This window comes from Oryza brachyantha, chromosome 10 (assembly GCF_000231095.2).
Source record: "Oryza brachyantha chromosome 10, ObraRS2, whole genome shotgun sequence".
Lineage (NCBI taxonomy): Eukaryota > Viridiplantae > Streptophyta > Magnoliopsida > Poales > Poaceae > Oryza > Oryza brachyantha.
The window spans coordinates 894,117-910,722 of record NC_023172.2 but is presented as its reverse complement, the minus strand read 5'-3'; the positions used below and the strand labels follow the sequence as shown (position 1 = coordinate 910,722).

Below are 16,606 nucleotides of genomic sequence, written 5' to 3'. Positions count from 1 at the left end.
TTGGGCCTGGCTGGCCCGATTGGGCCATTGGACCAAAATTTATTGATGCTGTTGTTCGGAGTTTCGGAAAAATATCCCGAAAGTTTCCGACTGATTTCACATTATGGCGAATAGTCCTCCTACCGTATCTGTTTTCGGTTTCGAAAAAATCTGATCCTGGTACCGTTTCCAAAAAAATTCGGACCGATTGGTTCCGTTTTAAAAGACAAGTCCGGATTCCGGAAAAATTTCGATCCGTTTTGAACGTACTAACAGACAAACAAAAATCACGACACGTATGAGGAAAAAAAAAGGAAAACACAAACCGCATTTGAAAAAACGTAGCGGTGGTGTTGAATCCTCACCCAAGCAGACCCATAGAGTGTGTGAACCATTCGATCCCCTAATCCAACGCTTAGATCGTCGAATCCATCGTTCGCACGCCCCCACATTCGCATACAACCTCCAACACCGCACCGGTCTGGAATTGTGACATTCTGGCTGTTTTCGAAACATATTTTACAAACAGACTTGGAACAAAACTTATTTCACGAATAGATCTTTTTAATCACGCTAATATCATTGGCGTCGTCATTGAATAGGACGGCATAGGTTGTCATTGACATCGTGGTTGAATAGGACGGCGTCAATATCTAGACAAATGAATCTAACATAATGACTTGGAAGATGGTACTAATGATATTGGTGAGGATGGCATTAATGATGTTGGCATCGTCCTATTGGACGACGACGCCAATGACGTTGACGCGGTTAAAAGTATCTGTTCATACATTAAGTTTTTTTAAGAGTTTGTCTGTAAAATAAGTTTTCGAAAAGGTCCAGGATGTCAAAATCTCCGGCTCGTCGACCGCCTCCCCGCGTGCAGACAACCTCGCCGCTCCCCTCTGCATTGCCCCTAATCTCTCCGGCTCGTCAACCGTTTCCGAGCGCGCCACCCCCATCTCCGGCTCGTCAACCGCCTCCGTGCACACGGAAAAACCCACGACCACGCTGTCACCGATCCGGAGTCACTTGAGTCATCTTCGCCCCCCCTCCAAGCCGATCTCCCGCGCCTCTTCCATCTTCTCTCTGTCGCCTGCGCGCTCCATTGCCCGCCGCCCACCTTTGCTGCTTCAACGCTTATCCCATCAGCCGCCACCTCCTACGCGGTCGTCGACATCATCTTCTCGAGCGCCTAAGGGATTCACGCCGCTATAACGCCGGGCCAACAGAGTTGTACTGAATGCATTTTTTTTTCTTTTGTTGTCTTCTTCCTTCCGGTTTAATTTTGACTGTGATGGACGAGCAAAGCTATTTTGACTTCTTACTGCCCATTTGATTTTAATTGCGATGAGTGAGTAAACTATTTTTGCCATGCACATGAGGTGTTCAATTGAATGTCGCAGTGTCAAAATCCCCAATGATATAGTGAAACACCCTCTGCCCATTTTGACTCTTACTGCCCATTCTTTAACCTAGTAAAATACAATTCAAAAACCACTGATGGATTATTTTATTTGTGCTGTCAATAGTTCCGATAGAGCAATCAGTTTTGATCTTGTAAATTGTAAGCACCTTATTGGAATTTAGCAACTGGCGACGGGAGCCATATATCTTTCAGAGCCTGGCCCTGATTTAGTTTTTGCCATTTCTTAAACAGTTGGAATCACAAGTATATTATGGGGCTAAAAATTTGATTTCATTTGTTTATATTTGAGAGTTCCTCTTTTCCTGATGTGACATGGGGATAAAAGCTACTTGTTCATTAGCAGCCAACACCAATGTTGTGTGTGCTCCCACACAATGTTTTATTTATTTAAAGGCCATCAGAATGATGTTTTTGGTTTCTCTTTTATAAAAAAACATCCTCAGTTTCTCTTATAGGAGTATATAACTGGATTATTTTTTGGAGAATATATTTAAATTTATTATACATGCAAGTAAATGGTATCAATGCTCGTCTTGCGTTAGCTAGAGAACAATCGAGTACAGGGCGTCCAGAGCAGTGCACAGTGGAGGTAAACACAATTTCTTGGTCCACTAACCCACTCTTGTTGCAAGTATCAAATGCTTTGGTCATGTGCTACATTAAATTAGGAATGGTAAAAGGAAAATAAATTTGATAACACAAAATAAAATATTTCGTTTGCATGTTTTATGTTTGCATTATTGCATGAGGAGCAGGTTTTAGCCTGTTTAGTTTGCCCTCACTAGAAATAATAAAGGAGCTCAGTTGGTGTTCAATCATATAGTACTGAGTTTGCAGTATATATAGAGAAGCAAGGTTAAAAGGAACAAAAATGGTTGAGGCAATTAACAGGTAAATTACCTTGGAACAAGATTTATGGGGTGAAGGTCAATACAACTTCCTTAATATCTTGCCTCAGATCGCTGCATTGCTTCTGTAGGTCTCGGGTGTCCCCTTCACAGTGGCAGAAGGAGACCTCGAGCTTCTTGAGGGAAGGAAGGAACCGCAACGATGGGGGCAGAGACTGCAAGCTGTTGCACCCATAGAAGACGAGCTCTTCGACTGACGTGAGTCGCCGGAGCGCCATGTCCTGCGCCTCTGTGAAGTCCTTCACCAGTATGTCACTCCGGAAGGTTAATCTGCGCAGGGAGTCTGACAGGCGGCGGCAGATCGGATCATCGAGGACACCTGAGATGCTGCAAATGTCCAGCTCCTCCAGTTGCTTGGAACCAGCCATGACAGTTGCAATTGTTGTCATCAATCCGTCCAGGTTGTGCATGTCGTAACCATAAGCCCTCAATACTTTGAGGTTGTTTTCAAGGGGAAGTTCATCGTTAGCAGGACACCTGTCTTTAGATGAGAGGACGCACTGCCCAAGCTGCAGCCACTGGAGGGACACGAGCTCACTGAGCACTTCACCCTTCACAGTCAGGTCCAGCTTATTCTTGGAGAATATAAATAATCTCCTTAATGTGCTGGCGAACTTGGATGGGAATCGCAACATACCAGTACCACTATCACCGTCCATTCCATGGCTGCTCTTCTGCATGCACAGCCCTGTTACGCCAGTGCAATGTTCCATTTCTAAAAGAGAAAGACAAGGACAGCAAACAAGAATCTCCGACAGCTCCTTCCCTGTGATGTTGCAGTTACTGAGCACAAGATGCTTTATTGATATCTGGACGACACCATTCACTCCTATCCCAGATGATAGGCTACTGCAATCCTCTATAGCCAATTCTTCTAGTGAGCCTAACTTCTGCAGGGTAGTTAATGGCACAGACGAGCATTCCTTGATGGTCACACGAACTAACTGTTGCATGTGATGGAATGCCAATCCATTATCCAGTTTACCCAAGGCACACAAATTGCTGTCCAGATCCAGACTTACGACTTCCAACGTGTATCTGTTGTACAGAAGTTTATATTGCTTCCTTGTGACTTCAACCAACTGTAAATTAGATGTATAAGGCAAGGGAGATAAATTAGATGTATAAGGCAAGGGAGGTAGATACAACTCTGGACAGTCCTGAACAACAAGTTCACGCAGATTTGGCATTGTTGAGGACTTTTGTTCCAAAGGAAAAGCCTGGAATTGCCTCCAAACAGTCATCCTAAGAATCTGCAAGTCAGGACGGGAACCTTCTCGTCTCAATGTTTGCAACAGCTGCAAGTTTTGTGAGAACGGCAGCTCTATCAGCTGTGGGCAATTTGAAACTTTTAATTGCTCGAGCTGAGTAAACAAATTTGTGCTCACCCATGTTTTCATGCTCAGCATACCAATGAACTCAATGCTCTTCAGATTCTCTAGGCAATTGCCCCTTGTTTCAAAGTTTTCGATGGCAATATTCTCCAGCTTAAGCTTCCTGAGGTAAGGAATTTGTTCAAAAGGGGGAAGTGGGTTCCAGGACACACCATGTAAGTGGAGAACCTCTAAGACTTTGAAGGACATGGCGCTGTGACACCAAACTGGACAAGTTTTACCCTTATGATTCTTGATGCACAACTCCCTGATATTTTCAGGTGGTTGGAGACCCTCGATGCTATTTGCTTCCTCCTCGGTTTGTTCAGTACCAGCTTCATCCCAAACTAGTTTTAATCTGACTAGATTCCTTTTCAGCTTGAGCTTAGCTTTCTCTGCCTCTGCCCTTGTTTTGACTTTATGTAGATTGGAGATGGTGAGTGCTCCTCCAAGATCTCTCAACTGCCCCAACTGTTGAAGCCCAAATCCATCACGATTTTCCCTTTGAACTTGGAATTTTTTCAACTCTTGTAATGGCTTTATCTTTCCAACCTCAGCAACACTGGATTGGAGTTCTTTGCTAGCAAGAAACTGGCGCAAATGTATGAGATGGCTGATGTGCATGTGTTCAGGCACTGTACTCATGCCCGTCCAATCTTGCAGGTCTAAGAATCTCAAGTGATAATATTTAGGGAGGCTGGAGGGTAAGGATGTCTGGGGATCATTTGCAGCAGGAGTTTGGGTTTGTAACTGCGTGTACATTGGATTTTGGGATGCTTGAATTTTTAAGTACCGGAGGTGGATAAGTTTGGGGGATAGAAATTCAACCATTGTTTGGAAAAGGTGGAGCACACGCACATGTTTGATTTCTTGAAGTACTTCTTTAAAAGCTCCAGAGAACCTTTCATCAAATTCCCCAATAAACATCAAAGTGTGCAGATTTGCAATACATACTTGCTCCTTGAGGTTTATAATTTCATCCTTGAGACTGCCTGCAGTATCTGCAGTTTCACTTTTACATCTAGTCCTGATGGACAAGTGTCGGATGGATGGTGGGGTGGTATGCTCATGACTGGGGTTGGAGCAGTCTATGCTGAGGCATTCACGTGATGAGATGATCCGTGCTAGTTCATGAAACAAACCATGCATGACATAGTATGTGTGCTTTACTTCTCTGCCCTTTTCATGTGAGAATTTTACCCCATCAACTTTCTGAAAAATCCCACTGTTGAGCAGTCCGTTAATGTACTGCATACCTATGTCTCGAATTCTATCATTCTGACCGCTGCAGTTTATGACACCAAGTGCTGACCACAGGTGAGTCAGCTCTGACTCTTGGTACTGGTAATCATCAGGGAAAAGGGCGCAGAATGTGAAGCATTTTTGTAGATGGAATGGGAGACAGTCATAGCTAAGCTTGAGAGCCGGCATAATTTCGTTGACACTAATTCCATTCTCCCATGCTTTGCTGTCAAGAACTCTACTCCAGTGTTGCCTGCTAAGATCCTTCTTCAGTAACCGACCCACGGTTTTTGCCGCGAGCGGGGAGAACTTGAGCTTCTGCACAATCTCTCTTCCTATATCAAGCAATTCCTTGTGGTTGTCTGCAGGTTTTTGGTCACCGAAGGCACATGCTAAGAAGAAGGCCCAAAACGCCTCAGGACCGAGGCCATCTAGGCGTATGTCCACGACAGTTCCAGATTTAACCATGCTTGCAGTTTCTTCAGATCGAGTTGTGACTATGACCGTGCTGCCCTTCACCATCGTCTTCTTGAACGGGGCCAAGAACCTGTTCCACTTGTACTCGCTGCCACATGACCACACATCATCCAAGATGAGCAAGAACCTCTTGAATTGCAGCATTTGCTCGAGCTGTCTGTGGAGTTGCTCAAGGTTTTGTGGCTCCATCACATTAATGCTTCGTCGACTTTGCTCACCGGAGACTATGCTGTTGAAGATCTCCTTGGTGAGGCGAAGCATGTCGAAGTCGAGGGAGACATGCACCCAGATCCTAACGTGGAAGTGCTTCTTGACCCTCACGGCATTGAACAGGTGCTGGGCGAAGGTGGTCTTGCCGATTCCCCCAGGCCCGAGCACCGGGAGAACGGTGAGGCCCTCGCGGACGCCGGTGATCTCCTTGGTGGCAGTGTAGAACAACTCCTGCCTCCCGTAGAGATTGGCCTCGAGGCTGGTTGAGGTGGTGGTGATGACACGCTCGCTGAAAGCAGCTGCGGTGTCCAGTGCTGCAGTGCTGCTGCTGCTGTGCGTTGGGCCGCCCATCAGCTCTAGCCTCAGGAAGTTGGAGATCTTGGCGCACAGCGGCTGCATCTGCGCCATCAGCGACTTGATTCTCTCGGACTCCATGGATCTATTGAAGAATACTTCTTCCGCTTCAACTGGGCGTGGCTCGGCAGCCGTGGCGATGGCGGCGGCGCCACGGCACGACAAGGAGGAGGTGAAAGAGCGACGGCATTTGCCGAGAGCGTGGCGGGCGTTGATGGTGAACCGCCGGAAGAGACCGTCGGCGTCGCCGGCCTCTTGGATGTGGTAGATGTCGTCGCGGATGCGGTAGTAGTCGACCTTGTCGAGGACGTTATCGGCGTCCTCGGCGAGCTTGCTGAGCTGCATCAGTAGCGCCGCCAGCGATGGGTTGTGGGCGAGATTCCGGCCATCCGCCTTGTGCAGGAGGCCCTGCGTGTAGAGGAGCTCCGCCCTGATGGCGTGCGCGTTGGCGCCCAGGTTCTAGCTGTTGTCCAGCGCCGTGAGCAGGTCGCCGGACAGCAGGTCCACAAGCTTGCCGACCAGCCACCCCGCCGTGCGCAGCGCTACCTCCATCCCCGGTGAACGTCCAGCCGTCTGCTACTGTAGTTGAATGCGCGCGGGAGATGATCGATACACAATTACACATGCACGATAATGTCAATCAAAGTCGTCTAACCATATATGAATAAGATGCACGTGAGACGCGTCTAGTCTAATTAAGGACAATGTTATTTTACCTTCTACTTGCAGCAATAGTAGTATGGTAATATTTATATCTAATATATATTTTATTCTAAATTTTGGTAAGATATATTTATTATTTATTTATTTTAAAATAATATATGACCCATAATTTTATCGCAAAGATATATATTTTAGTTTTAATGTTACCTTGTAGAATTTATACGCGCGAAATCCGATTGGTACTCACAGTCATTTAACGTACCTTAAAAATCCGTAATTAATCCTTTGTTAAATTTCTAGTTCTCGCCATTGATTCTATGTCGTTTTGACACCGACAAATATCAGTTCTGGCAAACTATTACTTTCTCTGTTTTAAAATGTAACATGTTTGATTTTTTAGTTGCAACGTTTGACCATTCGTCTTATTCAAAAATTTAGTACAAATATAAAAAAATACAATTCATGCTTAAAGTTCTTTTGATAATAAATTAAGTCACAAGCAAAATAAATAATATTTCCATAATTTTTTGACAAGACAAATGATCAAACATTGTAAAAAAAAGTCAAACATCTTACATTATGAAACGAAGGAGGGAGTATCATATAAAGGTATGAATAACAACTAATGTATATTTGATATATACAAACAAACATGTATGATGGTTATACCAAATTTAATACATAATTTTTATGTTTTATATCTGTTGCATGTAACTAATGCACGAAGTTTTTTTAAGAAGATATTGTATGCAATTTGTGAGCACGTTCTTAATTAGCAATAGACAAACGAAGTGACCACCGTCAAGTTTTTCTTGAGTTAATGATAATACATATGATGATTAATTTGATGTGGATGTAATTAGACAAGCGTTGCCTCACCTTTCTTACATAAGTCAGTTTGTGTAACAAATATCATCTCGTCAACTAATTAATCATGCGTTTATCGAGGACAATATTCTAACTTGGACAGCTACCGCTTGTCGACAGATTGTCCAAGTCAACGGCGTAGGTCCATTTATATGATTATATATATCGGTTAGCTGTTTTAGTTTGAGCTGTATATAATGTACCACTACACCAGTGTTCATTCGATATAGGCATCTTCCGAAGATGTCAACTCCGGAACTCCCGGAGCATGGACGCATGCATGCATGTGAACTTAGCATTGCCAATGGGCACTAGAAGATTTTAGATCCTTCTCGGGGACCTAGGTTTTCTTTCTTTTTAATTAAAAATACACGGTGCGTGTTTTTTTCACTGATACGGGATCCCTCATTTCTAACGGGCTAAAAGCTCGTCTCTATCAGGTATAGCCCATGTCACTTAGCAAAGATCCCTGATATGTGGTAACATCTCCATCGGGCAAGAGGCCGTCACTGATAGATGTTATCTCAATCGGGCCAAACAAAAAGCCCGTCAATGATAAGTTTCCAAACGGTTCGAGTCATACCTAGCCCGTCACGGATAGCCTATCTCAACCGGGCGAACCAACCAGCCCGTCACAAAGAAGTACTTATCTCTACCGGGCAAAGGAACTAGTCCATCACAGATAGATTTGACCCACGTGAGAGTCAAAATTAACCTGACTCGTATGACCTTATCTCTATCGGGCTAAAACTTTTAGCCTGTCACAGATAATGATATCTCTACTGGCCTATTATAGAACCCGTCACAGATGACAATATCTGTAATGGGCATAAGTACTACGCCCGTCAGTGATGAGCAGGTTAGGAAATAAAATAAAATTTGTATTTTTGGCTAGCCTCAGACGTTTGCTAGCCATGCCTGCTATGAAAATGACATATATACAGATTTGTCAATCCTAGCAACCCAAATTTCAGTTTATTCCCTTGACATATATACAGATTCCCATCGCATTTATACACATTTGAGTCCATTCACATATTTCATCACGGTAAAAGCATTTCACAAATATTATACATATACATTCACATCCTTTTTGGCCCTCCAAAACAGAGTTATAAACTGAAATAAGTTTAGATGTAATCAATTAGTAACTGAGATATTATATAATCCAGAATAACAAATAGTACATATTAGATTGACTTAAGTGCAGTAATTGTTGAAGCATTAGAAAATTTTGTCGCAAGTATTAGACTTAATTACAACTCTTGTTCAATACAATTCAACGAATATATAATTACACAATTAGATATTCGTCGCAAGCATTGGAAATGTTGAAGCATTCGGAGACGAGCTAGCTAGCTCTTGACTCTAAACATTCCCTTGCTAGACAAGATATCATCAAGTATGAATCATGCTATCTCCTCTCCAATGATATCGAAGTTGTTTTCCGGCATCTTTGAAAGTTTATCCTACATGCGAGGCGCCAAGTCAGTGTACATACATTGCGAGTTGTCGTCCTACGTACATAATAAACAACCGAAGCACACACCTCAAGGTTGAGCAATGCCACCTTTTCTGCGAAGCTTCTCATGTGATGGCAGACGTGGAACCTACATTGGTCACCAACTTGTTGACATATTGGGAAGTCTTTCTTGTGACCGAGTATGGGATGCCCATCCTTATGAATTCCGCCTTTTGCTATGTATTTGCCTCAGGTGTCATTCAAGGTAGCTTCGATCTCCGTCCAATCATATATGTCTTTTTTGATGTTGGAGTTAAGGTAGTAAACCAAACTCCACTTCGACACTATGACCAGAAGAATCCAATGACCCCTACGATGTAAATAAATTTCTAGTTAAGTACTTAAAGATATGCATGTCGTCCCTTTTGATTGTAAGTAGGGTTCATGCTTACTATTGATTGTAGGCACACATAAGGAAGTCCTTGTCTTGACGGGACCATAAGCAATCATAGATATAATCTAACATGCTATCTTGATCGATCTTCATAGTGGTCTCGTTGACGACAGCCGGATCGAGCAAGGCAACATGGGGTGTATGATGATGGACATGCTTCCAAGTCAACCTATAAGCAAAAAAAGGATCCGAGTAAGCGTAATATATAGATTTTTATTACTAAATTTCATACCCAACAATACTTACAAGGTGTAGCACTTAAGAAGGTTGGTGTCGATCGATCGTAACTTGTAGAGGTCCCATAGATCTCTAAAGTCTACAGCGATGAAGCCTGGAGGCCCGAGGAATGGTTGTACATCGTGTTGCCCCGTCATCATGGTCTCTCTATTCTTCCTTCTTCTATTAGATCTCTCCATGTAGTACCCGTGCAACTCCTTGCATGCGTCGCCCATCTTGGCTAACACGTCGTCCCCGACCAACTCATGCCCAATGTGAATTCAGTTGGAGGGTTATGACGAGTTGGCGCCTCGCCGAGATCTAGCTTCTTAGTTGCTAGGAGCGTCCCTTGCACCTTGTCTCTTTCCTTTCCCCTTGAAGTACCTTTTTTCTGGGTATCAACCATGGGTGGGGAAGATTTCACCCTCTTCAGCTTCTGGGCAGGCCGGGGGAGGTGTGCAAGACTATCTACCTCCGTAACGTCTTCAACGGCAATAGAGGCAGATACAAGAGTTGGAGGGGCTGGCGGCGGCGGATGAGTACTTGGAGCTGGCCTAGGAGTTACATTGATCTGAATGTTGTCCATTGGCCATTGAATGAATGTCCCACGTGTAGATCCAAGTGTCGGAATCTCGTCATTTGGTGGGTGCGGGAGAGTGAAGACAACATTTAATACGGCACGGGCACATGCCTACACCCATCATGAGGGTGACGCGGTGCACCAGGCGTCCTCCCATCACAATAAAAACAGTGGTTGGGCACCGAGGCTACGTCTAACGCGGGGTGCGCCCCGTGATATGTAGCCCGCGCAACGAGGAGGTCGGGGGCGCCCCGACCCCTCTACTGCTCGTTCAGCTGGCCCACTTTTGGGCTTGGCCTCCTGGGAGCATGTGACTTCGTGGGGCCTGTCCCCCGTCCCCTCATCTAGGGCTGGATAACGAGCCAGCTCGGCTCGGTCCAGCTCGTTAAGATAACGAGCTGGCTCGGCTCGGCTTGGCTCGTTATCGTAATGAGCTAAAAACTCAGCTTGGCTCGTTATAAAGCTCGAGCTGGCTCGTTAGGCTCGTGAGCCATGCATAAAAAGTTAACCTAAATAATTTTTTAATAGGTTATACAAGTAAATTTTCATTTCAAACAAGCAAATCATATGAAATTGTATTTAAATATTAAAGTTTGAACCAACAAATCACATGGTAAACCTATGAAGTACTGAACACATGCATTTCACGGTGAAATCAATGAACGCCGGTGAATCTTGTGTCTTTGGTCTAGCTCGTTAGACTCACGAGCAGCTCACGAGCCACCTCGAGCTGGCTCGTTATCTCTAACGAGCTAATATGCTAGCTTGGCTCGTTAGAAAAATGAAACGAGTCGAGTCGAACCGAGCCGAGTTTGTCACGAGTCGAGCGAGCTAATGAGCCACGAGCTTTTTGTCCACCCCTACCCTCATCCCTTTGGGCTTGGGTCTTTGGGCCCACAGTCGCAGCACGCCACCCATACACAGGGGATGCCATGGGCCCATATCTCCGACATATTGTTATACTAAAAATAGTGTATTTTGGCATACAAGTATAGGTGATCAGTTGGTTTTATCTAATCATGAATCTATATAAGTTTCAGGTTTCAGATTTCAGGATGAATTGTTTAGATGGTACATTGAATTGTGATGCATTGGAATGTATTACTGATGGACATGACACTAATATAAATTGGAAAGTTAGGAGACACTTAATGGCAGCATAGAAAACGGAAAGTGCTTCAGAATAGTTGAAGGTTTCACTCTTACTACTACCTCATGATATATTTGTGTTATGTTTTCTCTTATTTTGGCTACCTGACTTACATGGAAAATCAGTCTGACAATTCGTAAAAGAAACCAAAACAAAAAGACAAACAAAACCTTGAGATTTGACACCATCCCACAAAAATATATACTCCAAAGAGAAATAGGCGCGCGCACCGATTCGGTGTCGGTCTCTGACTCTCTCCCTCTCCCTAATAAAGCTTCAATTTGTTTTCTTGATTGCTACTTTCCATTAATCCATATTTGCGTGGCAGAGATTAGCAATCTAGAGTTCATGGCGTCGCGCAAGCGCCCCGCGCAGGAGGATGACGAAGATGATCACGTCGCCAAGAGCAAGAGGATGCGCTCCTCCATCCTCCCCTCTGCTGCTGCTTTCGGGAGTATCCACGACTACGAGAGGCTCGACGTCATCGGGGAGGGCGCCTTCGGCGTCGTCTACGAGGCGCGGGACCGCCGAACCGGCGAGAAGGTCGCCCTCAAATGGATCCGCCGCCACGGTGTCGACATGGCCGCGAGGTCCGTTGCCAGGCCGCCTGCTCCGGCCACCCGTCCATCGTGGAGATCCTCGACGTGGTTCAGGACGCCGAACTCGGGTACATGCATGTTCCTCGCCATGGAGCTCGCCGTCGACGGCAGCCTCTACGACCTCATCTCGGGGCCGTCGTCCGAGGACGCCACGCGCGGGATGATGCGGCAGCTTCTTGCCGCGGCCAAGGCGGTGCACGCCGCCGGTATCATCCACCGCGACATCAAGCCCGACAACGTCGTCGTCGGCTCCGCCGGCGAGCTCAAGCTCTGCGACTTCGGTGCGGCAACACAGGTGAAGCCGTCGGGCCAGCCGTACGAGCAGTCGCTGGTGGGCACGCTGACCTACGCGTCGCCGGAGCAGCTCGCTGGGAACCGGCACTACGGCCCGGCGGTGGACATGTGGGCGCTCGGCTGCGTCATGGGCGAGCTTCTCACCGGCGCGCCGCTGTTCGAGGACTTCGACACCGACGTGGAGGACCTGCTTGCCGAGGTGCTCGACCGCCTCAGTACCAGTACCACCGGTGCCTGCAAGCTGTTTGACAGTATGCCGGAGCTGTCGCCGGCTGGGCGCGAGGTTCTGGCCGGCCTGCTGGCCCTCAACCCCGACGAGAGGCTGACGGCGGCGAGGCGCTGGAGCACCGGTGGTTCACGGACGGACAGACTGTTGAGTTAGTTAAGACTAGAGCTGAGAATTAATTAAGCTGGTAGATTTTTTGGTACATGCATTCAGCTTAATTATTACTTTACCTTGTTAATAATTACCAATTGATTGATCTATGTAATCACTAATTATTTTATTTAATTACCAACGTGCGGCCCAGATCGGGTAGATCAGGCTAGTCCATTAAGAGCAAGTTAAATAGTATAGCTAACTGGCTTTAATTCGTTTATAGCCAATCTAATAGCCAATTTATATAATAGTTATCTACAAACCATATACTAACATGTTTCACCTGTCATACACACACTGCGTATTATAGTCCGTACTATAGCTGGCTATAAATCTGTAACACACTGTTCTTTTCTCTTCTCTCTTATCTCACTAAAATATATTTACAATACACGCACTGCGTATTATAGTCCGTGCTGTAGCTGGCTATAAATCTGTAGCACACTGTTCTTTTCTCTTCTCTCTTATCTCGTTAAAATATATTTACAGCCAGCTTATGGCCTGCTATTGTACCTGCTCTAAGCCTGCATAGTTGAGTCATCGGTCAAGAAAACGTTAAGTCTCTCAACTATTTGAATTTCATTTACGTATCTTAACCACAAAACGAGTATATAAAGCCAGTCTCAATGCCCAGTTTTACTATAGTTTTTAAAATAATTAACTCGATAAAACAATCCATAAAACATATACTCACAGTGTAACGTTTCATTGTACCATTTCCAAAGCAAAAGAAAGTATTTAATTACTGTTGAAAGTTTACTTGCGTGCATACCGTGTTTGATTACATGAAAGGTCTTAAGCATCTAAATGCAGGTTTCACTGCGTTACCAAGGACTTGAAACGATGACCAAACTTTCATAGCCATGAAAGAAATTCATTTTCTCTACTCATAGTTTCATGCAAATATTCTCTTTTGTATTGATGTGTCATTTATTTAATGTGCATGATACTTCTATAAAACTCGTATTGAGACTGGCCTAATGTTCGCCTAAGTTTCAAGAATGAGATAATTGAAGTTTCTCGGTGGTTTACTGTGGTTCTGTCTTGTGAGGACCTATGTGGCAATACAGAGGACAGTGGTTTGTCCTACGTGGTAACCCTGTACTCGGTCAGCAAAAATAGTTTAAAAATTAGTGTGACCTAACTACCAGTAAAACAAGAAAAGTAAGACCCAGTTATCCATACGTGAACATTTGGTTCGAAATTCTTAAACAAGCCGAGGCACTAATTTTGACAAATTATGGTCATTAGCCATCAATGCGTGTATTGCATAGGCTACTGATATGGATATTATAAATATTAAAATTTTTCTGAAACAGAAATTGTTTTCTTTAGCATTTACAATTTGTCTTGTTATTATTTCTGGAAACTATTTGTTCTTGTTTGCTAGATGGGGTTGGCTATAGTGCTTTCTACTGCTAATTCTACCACACTACTATTATCATCGGTAGAACAATCTTAATTATTGATTAAAATTCTACTACAAGCAGGAGAAATGTTATACTACCAATAGCTAACGTGGCAAGATAAATAGATCTGATTTATTGGATTAGAAAAGAAAAATAGTCTAAAATAGCAACGTATAGGGGGAGGGGGAGATTTTGAAGTTTAATTCTTTCCTTCAAGTTGCTATTAAGGTTATATATATATATATATATATATATATATATATATATATATATATATATATATATATATATATATATATATATATATATATATATATATATATATATATATATATTGCTCCGACATACCCTCTACTTTTTTTTAATTCATGGGTCTGTTGCAAAGATCTTAGTTTTGTTAAGAGTGTATGAGATGTTTTGTAGTATTTTAGGGCGGTTAAATTAGTTTCACGAGTACAATTTACTACATAATTTCATATATAGTTGTCAACAGTTAGTATTAATTTCCTAGTCGTTAATTTCATGATAGACGTAAGTTTCTAAGTTGATGAATTACACAACCAAACACACTCTTTTGCATCACGCAAAACAAGGCTTCACGCGATCGCACCGTTATGCATAACCCACCATAGCATATCGAACGAAACCCATCGTTTCGGATGAAAAACACCATTTTCCATGATGAAACAAATCTTTTCGCATGAACCAAACTGTGTTGCACGATGAAATACGACATTCACATGAAGTGCACCATTTTATACCAACAAAATACAATATTTTTTCTCTCTAGGTTACTAATGATGACTATTTACATGGTTGGATATTGAAATTACACATTTGATAAATCATATTTTTAATATTAACTAAATGCATTATTTGGTAGATGGATAGGGCATCGATGTGTGATACGCCAAGATTTCATGTATCTTACGTATCAGAAGTGAACAAATTTCTTACAACGGTAAAGACACGTACTTTGAAAGAGAAGATAAAGAAAATATATTGTCCATGTGTTGATCAAAGGAATAAGAAAGTCCCATCAAAATCGATATAATGAGGTCACATTTAGTAAAGTGAGTGACTTGTAAAAAACCGTAAGGTATGTTTTATTATAGTGAAATCCCATAAAGATTGTGTCCATGGTACTAGATATGATGATGATGGCTATAGGAGATGGCTAAAGATTTTAAAATCAAGGACACTGGAGTTTACATGATGGAGCGAGATGGTCCCATTCGCATATATGATTTTGACTTGAAAGATATACTTTCTGGTATTGCCTAACTTTATTTTCGATGCTAATGAATCTAAACATATATATAAAACATATATATTGTTAGATGAATTAATCTAAACAAATCCAAAACGTCTTATAACATAAAACGGAAGGAGTACAACGATTTAGCAAGAATATCACATTATATACTTGGATTTTTGGATTGACAGCAAGCCATTGGTATTAATTTTCGTTTTCATACCGCCACCTGTCAACTTGTTATGCTGGTTCTATGAAAAATACTTCCTCCACTTTTTTGGCTTATAAGCATAAGGAGAAAAAAATTATGAAGCGAAAAAAATAAAAGAACCTTGGCACATTTAACTCTTTTCGAATTCATTCCTTTTCTTTTCTCAATTCTTGTAAAAAATCTTATTCTAAAAACAATTCAGCAGGGACTTTTGTAAAATGTAATTAAAAATGTTGAACCAAAACAATTCCTTCTAAAAGCAGCAGCGCATCGCCTTCGTCTTCGCAAATCAAAACTGCAGCATCCACGCACGCGGCGGCCACGGCCATCTCTCCAGGTAATGCTCCTCCTTCCTCCTCCCTCTTATTCTTGCGGTTGCTTTTTCCCCTCTTCGATCGATGCGCTTATCCTGCTTGCTTGCGCACCGCCATTCTCAAATCTCGCCGCGCCGCTGATCCTCGGTCTTCCCGCGCTCTCTGCAGCATCGACGCCCACCACCTGTTCGACGAAACGCCTCAGAGAAGTCCTGGGCTCATGGAACCGGAGCAAGGCCCCGGGCCCTCCAGAGGCAGGCGCAAAGAAGAAGAAATATTTTTTTCATAACGGTATATTTCTAAATAAAAATATTTTAGAAATAAAACTTTTATATAGCAATCTAAAAGCCAATGTTAAAAAATATAATTCAGTGCAAAAACCCAAAACCACCTCCATATTTAAGTTTTAAAAATCAAATTTTGGTTTATAACATAAGAAGAACAAAAAGATGGGGGCGAAAAAGAATGAAAAAACCTCAGCACATTTTAACTCTTTTGCAACTCATTCCTTTTCTTTTCTCAATTCTGGTAAAAATCCTTATTCTAAAAACAATTATGCAGGGCCTTTTGTAAAGTGTTTTTAAGAACCAAAACGAACCCTTCTAAAAGCAGCAGCTCATTGCCTTCGTCTTCGTAAATCGAAACTGCAGCAAGCGGCGGAGGAGACGCACGCGGCGGCCACCGCCATCGCTCCAGGTAATGCTCCTCCCTCCTCCTCCTCCCTCTTCTTCTTGTCGTTTCTTCTTCCCCTCTTCCGATCGACGAGCTTCCCCTGCTTGCT

General features: G+C 43.2%; 1 protein-coding gene and 1 pseudogene across 1 annotated transcript; one reads left to right on the top strand and one right to left on the bottom strand.

Annotated features, from left to right (window-relative positions):
- Window positions 1–2,321: 2,321 nt before the first annotated feature.
- LOC102717099 (putative disease resistance protein RGA3) lies at window positions 2,322–6,317 on the bottom strand. Its single transcript, XM_015841434.1, has one exon. The coding sequence runs from the start codon at window positions 6,315–6,317 to the stop codon at window positions 2,322–2,324; it is 3,996 nt and encodes a 1,331-aa protein (XP_015696920.1).
- A 5,395-nt stretch (window positions 6,318–11,712) lies between these two features.
- On the top strand, window positions 11,713–12,662 carry LOC102716814 (annotated as a pseudogene).
- Window positions 12,663–16,606: the final 3,944 nt, after the last annotated feature.